Source organism: Heteronotia binoei, chromosome 13 (assembly GCF_032191835.1).
Source record: "Heteronotia binoei isolate CCM8104 ecotype False Entrance Well chromosome 13, APGP_CSIRO_Hbin_v1, whole genome shotgun sequence".
NCBI lineage: Eukaryota > Metazoa > Chordata > Lepidosauria > Squamata > Gekkonidae > Heteronotia > Heteronotia binoei.
This window is the reverse complement of record NC_083235.1, coordinates 7379086-7391438: the sequence shown is the minus strand read 5'-3', so window position 1 is coordinate 7391438 and position 12353 is coordinate 7379086. Positions and strand designations below refer to the sequence as shown.

The following is a 12353-nucleotide window of genomic DNA, read 5'->3' as shown; positions in this document are numbered from 1 at the left end:
GAGGCTGGACTAGATGGACCCTCCCTGGTCTGACCCAGCTGGGCTCTTCTGATGCTCTTCTCAGGGGAAGGCCTCAGCCTCTCTGCCCTGTTGCTGGCCCTCTAGAGGAACTGGTTGGCCACTGTGTGAGACAGGAGGCTGGACTAGATGGACCCTCCCTGGTCTGACCCAGCAGGGCTCTTCTGATGCTCTTCTCAGGGGAAGGCCTCAGCCTCTCTGCCCTGTTGTTGGCCCTCCAGAGGAACTGGCTGGCCCCTGTGTGAGACAGGAGGCTGGACTAGATGGACCCTCCCTGGTCTGACCCAGCAGGGCTCTTCTGATGCTCTTCTCAGGGGAAGGCCTCAGCCTCTCTGCCCTGTTGCTGGCCCTCTAGAGGAACTGGTTGGCCACTGTGTGAGACAGGAGGCTGGACTAGATGGACCCTCCCTGGTCTGACCCAGCAGGGCTCTTCTGATGCTCTTCTCAGGGGAAGGCCTCAGCCTCTCTGCCCTGTTGCTGGCCCTCTAGAGGAACTGGTTGGCCACTGTGTGAGACAGGAGGCTGGACTAGATGGACCCTCCCTGGTCTGACCCAGCAGGGCTCTTCTGATGCTCTTCTCAGGGGAAGGCCTCAGCCTCTCTGCCCTGTTGTTGGCCCTCCAGAGGAACTGGGTGGCCACTGTGTGAGACAGGAGGCTGGACTAGATGGACCCTCCCTGGTCTGACCCAGCAGGGCTCTTCTGATGCTCTTCTCAGGGGAAGGCCTCAGCCTCTCTGCGCTGTTGCTGGCCCTCTAGAGGAACTGGGTGGCCACTGAGTGAGACAGGAGGCTGGACTAGATGGACCCTCACTGGTCTGACCCAGCAGGGCTCTTCTGATGCTCTTCTCAGGGGAAGGCCTCAGCCTCTCTGCCCTGTTGCTGGCCCTCTAGAGGAACTGGTTGGCCACTGTGTGAGACAGGAGGCTGGACTAGATGGACCCTCACTGGTCTGACCCAGCAGGGCTCTTCTGATGCTCTTCTCAGGGGAAGGCCTCAGCCTCTCTGCCCTGTTGCTGGCCCTCTAGAGGAACTGGGTGGCCACTGTGTGAGACAGGAGGCTGGACTAGATGGACCCTCACTGGTCTGACCCAGCAGGGCTCTTCTGATGCTCTTCTCAGGGGAAGGCCTCAGCCTCTCTGCCCTGTTGTTGGCCCTCCAGAGGAACTGGGTGGCCACTGTGAGAGACAGGAGGCTGGACTAGATGGACCCTCCCTGGTCTGACCCAGCAGGGCTCTTCTGATGCTCTTCTCAGGGGAAGGCCTCAGCCTCTCTGCCCTGTTGTTGGCCCTCCAGGGGAACTGGTTGGCCACTGTGTGAGACAGGAGGCTGGACTAGATGGACCCTCACTGGTCTGACCCAGCAGGGCTCTTCTGATGCTCTTCTCAGGGGAAGGCCTCAGCCTCTCTGCCCTGTTGCTGGCCCTCTAGAGGAATTGGGTGGCCACTGTGTGAGACAGGAGGCTGGACTAGATGGACCCTCCCTGGTCTGACCCAGCAGGGCTCTTCTGATGTTCTTCTCAGGGGAAGACCTCACCGTCTCTGCCCTGTGGTTGGCCCTCCAGAGGAACTGGCTTGCCCCTGTGTGAGACAGGAGGCTGGTCTAAATGGACCCTCAGTCATTTGACCTACCAGGGCTCTTCTGATTTTCTTATGCCATATTAACTGTAAGGGGGAAGCTCCTCAGCAGTTTTTTTTGGGGGGTGAATTTGCGGGATCCACCCCCCGAGACTCACCTTCTTCATGTTTGTTCTGCCCCCAGGAAGTCGCTCAGCAGATGAAAAGGCTGCCTCTGACGGAGAAGAACTTGCGCATGTTCAACAACGCCCAAAACAACCTCATCCCTCCGTCGGACTGCCAGTTTTCTTGCCAGTCCTGTGATAGTATGTGGTGGCGCCGCGTCCCAAAGCGCAAACAGGTGTGTGTGCGTATGTGTGTGTAGGTGAGCGGGTATACTCCTTAGAGTAGTGAAAAGTGGAAGTATAAAGACCAGCTCTTCTTGTGCATAAATAAAGTCTTTGATGTTTTTATTTATGAGGAAAGCTGGTTTCTATACCCCGTTTTTCATGACTCAAAAGAAGTCTCAAAGTGGCTTGCAATGGAGAGAGCCAGTTTGGTGTAGTGGTTAAGTGTGCGGACTCTTATCTGGGAGAACTGGGTTTTATTCCCCACTCCTCCACTTGCAGCTGCTGGAAGGGCCTTGGGTCAGCCATAGCTCTCACAGAGGTTGTCCTTGAAAGGGCAGCTGCTGTGAGAGCCCTCTCCAGCCCCACCCACCTCACAGGGTGTCTGTTGTTGGGGAGGAAGGGAAAGGAGATTGTGAGCCGCTCTGAGACTCTTCGGAGTGGAGGGCGGCATATAAATCCAATATCTTCATCTACCTCATACGGTGTCCTGTTGTGGGGGAGGAAGGGAAAGGAGTTTGTGAGCCCCTCTGAGACTCTTTGGAGTGGAGGGCGGGATATAAATCCAATATCTTCATTTACCTCACAGGGTGTCTGTTGTGGGGGAGGAAGGGAAAGGAGATTGTGAGCCGCTCTGAGACTCCTTGGAGTGGAGGGCGGGATATAAATCCAATATCTTCATCTACCTCACAGGGTGTCTGTTGTGGGGGAGGAAGGAAAAGGAGACAGTGAGCCGCTCTGAGACTCTTTGGAGTTGAGGGCGGAATATAAATCCAATATCTTCATCTATCTCACAGGGTGTCTGTTGTGGGGAAGGAAGGAAAAGGAGATTGTGAGCCACCCTGAGACTCTTTGGAGTGGAGGGCGAGATATAAATCCAATATCTTCATCTACCTCACAGGGTGTCTGTTGTGGGGGAGGAAGGTAAAGGAGATTGTGAGCCACCCTGAGACTCTTTGGACTGGAGGGCGAGATATAAATCCAATATCTTCATCTACCTCACAGGGTGTCTGTTGTGGGGAGGAAGATAAAGGAGACAGTGAGCCGCTCTGAGACTCTTCAGAGTGGAGGGCGGGATATAAATCCAATATCTTAATCTACCTCACAGGGTGTCTGTTGTGGGGGAGGAAGGGAAAGGAGATTGTGAGCCTCTGAGACTCTTCGGAGTGGAGGGCGGGATATAAATCCAATATCATCATCATCATCTCTCCCCACAACAGGTGCCTTGTGAGGATGGTGGAGCTGAGAGTGTTTGGAGGGAACTGTGACTAGCCCAGAGTCTCTCACCAGGTTTCATGGGGAGCGGAACTGGGAAATCAAGCCCGGTTCTTAAGATTAGAGTCTGCTGCTCTTAACCACTACACCACACTGGTTCTATTCTTGGCACACAGAAAGTCTCAGTTTCAGTTCCAAGCATCTCCAGTTGAAAGGATGAGGCAGGAGTTGATATGAAAGACCCTGGAAGATGAAGAAGAAAAAGACAAAGACGACTACATTGGAATTATATCCCACCCTATATTCTGAGTCTCAGAGTGGTCACAATCTCCTTTTACCTCCCCCCTGCCCACAACAGACACCACTACACCAAACTGGCTCTCAGTGAAGAGGCACTGCCAGTCTGAATAGACCTCAATGAACCAAGGGTAGGGTTGCCAGAATCAATTCAAGAAATATCTGGGGACTTTGGTGGTGGAGCCAGGAGCAGGGCTGTGACAAGCATCATTGAACATTTAAACGGTCTGAAGAAGAAGAAGAAGAAGATATTGGATTTATATCCCGCCCTCCACTCCGAAGAGTCTCAGAGCGGCTCACAATCTCCTTTCCCTTCCTCCCCCACAACAGACACCCTGTGAGGTAGATGAAGATATTGGATTTATATCCCACCCTCCACTCCGAAGAGTCTCAGAGCGGCTCACAATCTCCTTTCCCTTCCTCCCCCACAACAGACACCCTGTGAGGTAGATGAAGATATTGGATTTATATCCTGCCCTCCACTCCGAAGAGTCTCAGAGGGGCTCACAATCTCCTTTCCCTTCCTCCCCCACAACAGACACCCTGTGAGGTGGGTGGGGCTGGAGAGGGCTCTCCCAGCAGCTGCCCTTTCAAGGACAACCTCTGCCAGAGCTGTGGCTGACCCAAGGCCATTCCAGCAGCTGCAAGTGGAGGAGTGGGGAATCAAACCCAGTTCTCCCGGATAAGAGTCCGCACACTTAACCACTACACCAAACTGGCTCTCTCTACCTCTCCTCTCTTGGCTTGGCTTCTCGAACGAAGATTTAAGAAGGGTGAAATAGTCCACGTCTGCTGCAGGCTCGCTGGTGGCTGACAAGACCAATGCGGGACAGGCAGGTCCGGCCACAGTGGCTGCAGGGAAAAGTCTGATTTAGGGTTGGTGCTGTAGCAGTGCGATTCTTCCTCAATCTTATAAATGCCTTCCCGCCATTGGAAATAATGAAGCATAGGGGGCACCTTCTTTTGGGGCTCATAGAACTGGACCCCCAGGTCCAATCTTTTTGAAACTTGGGGGGGGGGGGGAGTGTTTAGAGGAGAGGTACCAGATGCTATGCTGAGAATTTGGTGCTTTTACCTAAAAAAAACCAAACAGCTCCCTCAGAGCCCCAGATACCCACTGATTGATTCTCCATTATACGCTATGGGAACTGGTCTCCATAGGGAATAATAGAAAGAAAGGATTGGATTTATACCCTGCCCTTCACTCAGAGCAGCTTCCGATCTCCTTCCCTTCCTCTCCCCACAACAGGCGCCTCGTGAGGCAGGCAGGTGGGGCTAAGACAGTTCAAAGAGAACTGTGACTGGCATTTCAACAAAAACAACAGAGCCAGTTTGATGTAGTAGTTAAGTGCACAAACTGTTATCTTGGAGAACCAGGTTTGATTCACCACTCCTCCACTTGCACCTGCTGGAATGGCCTTGGGTCACCCAGAGCTCTCTCAGAGGTGTCCTTTGAAAGGGCAGCTTCTGTCAGAGCTCTCTCGGCCTCACCCAGCTCACAGGGTGTCTGAGACCCTGAGATTCAGAGTATAGGGTGGGATATAAACCCAATACCTTCTTCTTAGAGAGCCAGTTTGGTGTAGTGGTTAAGTGTGCGGACTCTTGTCTGGGAGAACCAGGTTTGATTCCCCTCTTCTCCACTTGCAGCTCCTGGAATGGCTTGGGTCAGCCATGGCTCTCCCAGCTATGGAGTGACCCTCACCTGGTGTCCAGGTTGGCTGGGATTTGGATCTCTCCTGTGACATCTTTTGCAGGTTTCCCGTTGCCGCCTGTGCGGGACCCGCTATGACCCGGTGCCAGCCGACAGGATGTGGGGCACTGCCGAATTCCACTGCTCTAACTGTGGACGGCCCTTCAGGTGAGAAGGAGGATTGTGGGTCCTTGGCAGAGCCGGCTCATCCACTAGGCAAACTAGGCGGTTGTCTAAGGCGCCAGGAGGGAGGGGGGCACCGAATTGGGCTCCCCCCCCCGGTACCCAAGAGCCTAACTGTCCACAGGCCAAGGAGCTTCACTTTGTGGCTGAAGTTAAGCTGGGGCAGCCATTTTGTAACTGGTCTGAACTCTCTGCTCACGACCTGAATTCAATTCCGGCAGAAGCTGGATTCAGGTAGCCAGCCCAAGGTTGACTCAGCCTTCCATCCTTCCGAGGTCGGTCAAATGAGTACCCAGCTTGTTGGGGGGGGTGGGAAGCGTAGATGACTGGGGAAGGCAACGGCAAACCACCCCATCAAAAGTTTGCCGTGAGAACATTGTGAAAGCAACGTCACCTCAGAGTCGGAAACGACTGGTGCTTGCACAGGGGACCTTTCCTTTCCTGTTACATAGACAGTTGTAGTGAAAATTAATTCCACAGTAATACGAAACTTCTGCTGGCAATACGCACAAAAGCTACCGTCCACGTAGAGAGCACATGAAAGCTGACGTCCGGAATAAAACTAAGTTGGTCTTAAAGGTGCTACGTGACTCCTATTTTGTTCTACTGCTTCGGACCAACACGGCTGACTACTCAGATCTACACACACACGCACCGTCGTTGTTTCTCTAATATAAGAAGATCACCAGAATGCAGAACATTCCCCCACAACAGACACCCTGTGAGGTGGGTGGGGCTGAGAGAGCTCTGACAGAAGCTGCCCTTTCAAGGACAACCTCTGCCAGAGCTATGGCTAACCCAAGGTCATTCCAGAGGGAAATAAACCTGAAATAATATATTGACACGCAACGGGACTCTCTCCATCTCTCTCCTGCAGTGGCTTGGCTCAGATGGGGATCCCGTCTCCCTGTTTCATTTGTCGTTCCCCCGTGTACCCGAGCCACATCGTTCCCCCTCGGAAGGCCCAGGGACCTCGGACGAGGCAGCCGCATTCCTGCTTTGCAGAGGACTGTTACAACCGCAGAGGTGAGATCAAACATTAAATAGTGGGTTCAATGCATGGAGAGGCAAGTTGCCAAGAGCAGCGCTCTTTTATCAGTTGATAGCAGCATTGCAATCAGGGGTGGAATTCTAGGAAGAACCCCTTTGCCTATTAGGCCACACACCCCTGATATAGCCAGTCCTCTTAAAGCTTACAAAAAAGATCCTTGTAAGCTCTTGGAGGATTGGCTACATCAGGGGGGGCGTGGCCTAATAGGCAAAGGAACTGCTGCTAGAATTCCACCCCCGATTGCAGCTATGAACTACAACTCCTGAAGGGGGCCAAATGTTACACGGTCAAGTTCCTGCGCTCGGGTGCCATTGGGTCATTTGAACCAGGAGGGGGGATGGCGATTGGTTCGGGGAAGCAAAAGATTTGAATCCTGCTGCCCATTGTTTCCAATCTCCTGGCCTCATTTTGTAGCCAGAGCTCCTTTGCATATTAAGAAGAAGAAGAAGACACTGGATTTATATTCTGCCCTCCACTCCAAGTCTCAGAGCAGCTCACAATCTCCTTTATCTTCCTCCCCCTCAACAGACACCCTGTGAGGGGGGGTGGGGCTGAGAGAGCTCTGACAGAAGCTGCTCTTTTAAGGACAACCTCTGCCAGAGCTATGGCTGACCCAAGGCCATTCCAGCAGGTGCAAATGGAGGAGTGGGGAATCAAACCCAGTTCTCGCAGATAAGAGTCTGCACACTTCACCACTACACCAAACTGGCTTTCTGTTAGGCCACACACCACTGATGCAGGCAATCCTTCTGGAGCTTACAGTAGGCCCTGTACTTAAGAGCCCTGTAAGCTCTTGGAGGATTGGCTATATCAGGGAGGTGTGGCCTAACAAGCAAAGGAGCTCCTGCTACAAAATGAGCCCTGCCAAGTCTCCAAGTTCAGTCCTTCAGGCTCCAATGAGCCAGGCAGGAACTAACCACACACGCAAAACATGAAGTCACATACACAACATACGTACTGTGAATACAAACTGCCTCAGGGGTAGGGTTGCCAAGTCCAATTCAAGAAATATCTGTGGACTTTGGGGGTGGAGCCAGGAGACATTAGGGGTGGAGCCAAGATCAAGGCTGTGACAAGCATCATTGAACTCCAAAGGGAGTTCTGGCCATCACATTTAAAGGGACGGCACACCTTTTCAATTCCTTCCTTCCATAGGAAATAATGAAGGATATTAATGAGGGCTGCAAGCAGGGGGGGGAAACTGGGGGGTGGGGAAGCCTGCCTGGGGCCCCTAAAGGCGTGGGGGCCCATTGTAGGGTTGCCAAGTCCAATTCCATAAATATCTGGGGACTTTGGGGGTGGAGCCAGGAGACTTTGGGGGCGGAGCCAGGAGCAAGGGGGTGACAAGCAGGATCGAACTCCAAAGGGAGTTCTGGCCGTCACATTTAAAGGGGCCACACACCTTTCAAATGCCTTCCTTCCATAGGAAATAATGAAGGATAGGGTCACCTTCTTTGGGGGCTCATAGAATTGGACCCCCTGGTCCAATCTTTTTGAAACTTGAGGGATATTTTGGGGAGAGGCACTAGATGCTATACTGAAAATTTGGTGCCTCTACCCCCCAAAACAGCCCCCCCCCGAGCCCCAGATACCTGCAGATCAATTCTCCATGATTTTCTATGGGAATAAATCTCCATAGGGAATAATAGAGTTCCCAGCAGACATTTCCCTCCCCTCCCCCCGCTTTCTGACAACCCTGAAGCGGGGGGAGGGTCTCCAAACCGGGGGATCCCCTGCTCCCACCTGGGGATTGGCAACCCTACTCAGGGGTCCGCTGTGCGCTGGGTATCCAAGGAGAAGGTGGGAGTCTACAGTTCTGTCTCGCCCAGGGGTCTCCAATCCCAGTGTTCACAGACACCTTTTCTGGCACCCGCCAAGTGTTTTTAGAAAATGGGAGGGGGCCAGGTGGGATGTTGGCCAGCAATGTGTCTGATTGGCTGCTGGAGTTTTTAAAAAATCTTGCTTTGGCGGCAGCTGCCACCACAGGCCAAGGAACTTCACTGTGTGGCTGAAGTTAAGCTGGGGCAGCCATTTTGTAACTGGTTCCACCTCCTGCCACCACAGGCCAAGGAACTTCACTGTGTGACCGAAGTTAAGCTGGGGCAGCCATTTTGTAACTGGTTCCAGTTCCTACCACCACAGGCCAAGGAACGTCACTGTGTGGCCGAAGTTAAGCTGGGGCAGCCATTTTGTAACTGGTTTCACTTCCTGCCACCACAGGCGAAGGAACTTCACTGTGTGGCCGAAGTTAAGTTGGGGCAGCCATTTTGTAACTGGTTCCACCTCCTGCCACCACAGGCAAAGGAACTTCACTGTGTGGCCGAAGTTAAGCTGGGGCAGCCATTTTGTAACTGGTTCCACCTCCTGCGGCAGCCATTTTATGCCAGCCATTTTATGGCTGCACCCATCGTGAATTCCAAAGGTGCCCACAGGCTCGAAAAGGTTGGGGACTCTGATCTAGCCAATGGTGGCACCATCCTCCATTGAAGGAGAAAAGTGCCACTCTTATCGGAATATAGATCTGTTGGATCCAATCCTGAGTAGATGGAGAAGGTTGGTGGGCAGTCTTTTGGGAATGTTGTGTCCAGTGTTTGTCACAAAGAGGAGTAGCGCAGGGGTCCTCAAACTTTTTGAGGCTGTTGGGCACCTTTAGAATTCTGACTTGTGCGTGCCACACCAAAATGGCTCCCTTGGGAGGCAGAGCCAAAACCAAATGGCTGCCTCAGGAGGTGGAGCCAAACCAAACAGTCCCCCTGTTTACACCCGGAAAGAATGCAGTCCTGAAGTTTTATGACAGGTAGCCAATGACGTGGCTCCTGGTTTTTGATCTAATCTGATAACCCTGTAATTATGATATTTTGTTTGGATGTGGTTTATTTAATGTTGTTGTAACGTTTTTAATGTCGTAAGCCTCCCTGAGCCCGCTTGCAGGATAGGGCAGGGTATAAATTGAAACATTAAATTAACTTAAATTAAACTTCACTGGCAGTAGCTCACGGAGTAGAACTTTTGCTCACAAGAAGGAGCTTTTTTTTTTTTAGCAGGAATGCCCAGGAACGCAGTTTCGGCTGGCTCAGCATCAGGGGGTGTGGCCTAATACGCACCCCCTCTACAAAAAGCCCTTAGTGAAACAATGGCGATGTCAGGGATGTGTGCCCTAATATGCAAATGAGTTCCTGCTGGGCTTTTTCTACCGAAAAAGCCTTACCCACATCCATCACCAAAACAGAGTTGGCTCTTCTTACTGTCCGTCCTTCTCTCCCCCTTCCCAGAGCCCCACGTTCCAGGAACCCACTGTGTGCACCCTCGAAGCCGAGTGCGGAGCGGCTTGCCCAAAGTCATCCACCCCTGTCAAGAGCACGCGAGCACCGGCTCCACCGTGGCCACCTGTTTGAGCCAGGGCAGCCTGGCCCAGTTTGACATCGACCAGCTCATTTTGGAAGACCTGCAGGAGCTGGAGAAAGAGGAAGATGGGGGAAGCAGCAATTAACCCCTGCGAGTGAGTGACGGAGGGGCGCGCCAGGTTACAGCCCCGTAGCAGCAGCTGCGGCAGGAGAGAGTCTGTTTGCCCTTTGCCAAGCCGCAGTTGTCGTACTGGGCACGGATCCTCCTCCGTTGCCCCTTTCCTGTGGACCATTCCTGGGCTTTACACTGGCTTTACACTGTACTCTTTCCTCCCACCCTGGCTAGATTTTGCTTTTGTGGTCTAGCGTTGATTTCTGCGCCAGGGAACACGTCTCTCGACCTCATTCTGCGCCGTCCTCCAAAATCACTTCTGGCTCACCGCTGCCACCTCTTGGGACCAAAGATTTGAAGTAGGGGAGCTGAAGGACCAGTTATCTGTGTCACAGCCCCAGGGCCGGATTAACTATAAGGCTGAGTAGGCACTGGCCTATGGGAAAGGGCTGCCATTCCCCAAGGGGGCTACGCTATGCTGCCCAAAAGCAACTGTGTTAAAAAGAAATCACTTACTAGAATGAATGAATGAACGAACGAACGAACTTTTTATTACGGTCATAGACCAATATAAAAACTATAACACATCCTGTAAAAACCCTCCTAAACTACATAAAATACAATAAAACACATAAAACTTTTCCGCACCTATACAGGTCGGGGATAACTAAAATATAATTTAACCAATCTTAAAATCCAGAATCAGTTCAAATGAATATAAAATCCTTTAAATCAGAATATAGAAAATCGTTTATAACCTAAAATTCAAACAGATCATACAAAACCTACCGTTTCTTGTCTCTTAGTATGGAACTTCCCAAGGTAATGGCAGAATTCAGCTATCTGTCTAGAGACAGATGGACTTGCATCCACCAAAAGTTTCTCCAAACACGACCTGTCCGCATCTGCTATTGGTTTGACTACAAACGGGGAAACAAACCTGTCCCTAGATGCTTGGTGGAATGGGCATTGAAAAAACACACGAGTCATCGACTCCACCTCTCCCGTAGCACAAGAACAGCGTCGATCTTCGTATGGAACTTTTCTATATTTCCCTTCTAACACTTTGGAGGGCATGGCTGCGCATCGAGCCAATGTAAAGGCTCTTCTGTGAGCTGATACCTCCAAATAAGAAAAGTACTTGGCCATCCTCATAACATATTTGGTCTCAGTAGACGCCAAAAAAGAAGGGGCCTGTACTTACTAGAAGAAACCAGAGCCCCATGGCGCAGAGTGGTAAAGCTGCAGTACTGCAGTCGGAGCCCTCTGCTCACGACCTGAGTTCGTTCCCAGCAAAAGCTGGTTCAGGTAGCCAGCTCGAGGTTGACTCAGCCTTCCATCTTTCTGAGGTCAGTCGGTAAAATGAGTCCCCAGCTTTCTGTGGGGAAAGTGTAGATGACTGGGGAAGGCAATGGCAAACCACCCCGTAAAACAGTCTGCCGTGAAAACGTTGTGAAAGCAACGTTACCCCAGAGTTGGAAATGACTGGTGCTTGCACAGGGGACCTTTCCTTTAGAGCTGCCCCGTGGCGCAGAGTGGTAAAGCAGCAGTACTGTGGTCTGAACTCTCTGCTCACGACCTGAGTTCGATTCCGGAGGAAGCTGATTCAGGTAGCCAGCTCGAGGTTGACTCAGCCTTCCATCCTTCTGAGATCGGTAAAATGAGTCCCCGGCTTGCTGGGGGGAAAGCGTAGAGGACTGGGGAAGGCTAATGGCAAACCACCCCGTAAAAAGTCTGCCATGAAAACATTGCGAAAGCAACGTCACCCCAGAGTTGGAAACGACTGGTGCTTGCACAGGGGACCTTTCCTTTAAAGCTGCCCCGTGGCGCAGAGTGGTAAAGCAGCAGTACTGTGGTCTGAACTCTCTGCTCACGACCTGAGTTCGATTCTGGCAGAAGCTGGTTCAGGTAGCCGGCTCGAGGTTGACTCAGCCTTCCATCCTTCCGAGGTGGGTCAAATGAGTCCCCAGCTTGCTGGGGGGGAAAGCGTAGATGACTGGGGAAGGCAATGGCAAACCACCCCGTAAAAAGTCTGCCGTGAAAACATCATGATGCGACATCACCCCAGAGTCAAAAATGACTGGTGCTTGCACAGGGGGACTACCTTTACCATTTTTTTAAAAAAATAAATCACTTACTAGGCTGGACTCCGCTCTACAAAAAGAATTTGGAGTGAAACACCCATTGGAGATTAAAAAGTTTCTTCAGAGTCACCCAGTGGAACGAACTATTGCTAAAGGGACTATCTTTTTAACTTTTTGATATCTTTGTATGAACGTATTTGCTGTTGCAGCATCTATGAAATGAAATGTAATTTTCTATATTCGAGTACAGGGGTGGCCAACGGTAGCTCTCCAGCTGTTTTTTGCCTACAACTCCCATCAGCTGGCTGGGGCTGATGGGAGTTGTAGGCAAAAAAACAGCTGGAGAGCTACCGTTGGCCACCCCTGTAATCTAGTAAGTGATTTATTTTTAACACAGTTGTTTTTCGGTAGCATATCGGTACTGTGTTGCCACTGTGTTGCTCACAGTCCCCAGGTGGG

At 51.7% G+C, this 12353-nt stretch overlaps 1 protein-coding gene across 1 annotated transcript in view; it reads left to right on the top strand.

Moving 5' to 3' along the window:
* Positions 1-10557, top strand: part of SHFL (shiftless antiviral inhibitor of ribosomal frameshifting) — a 43374-nt gene extending 32817 nt beyond the window's left edge. Inside the window, exons 6-9 of the mRNA XM_060253104.1 lie at positions 1777-1932; positions 5185-5288; positions 6181-6329; positions 9627-10557. Coding sequence (XP_060109087.1) covers positions 1777-1932; positions 5185-5288; positions 6181-6329; positions 9627-9844 — 627 coding nt within the window. The 3' untranslated portion in view covers positions 9845-10557. The remainder of the gene's footprint in view (positions 1-1776; positions 1933-5184; positions 5289-6180; positions 6330-9626) is intronic.
* The last annotated feature ends 1796 nt before the right edge of the window (positions 10558-12353 follow it).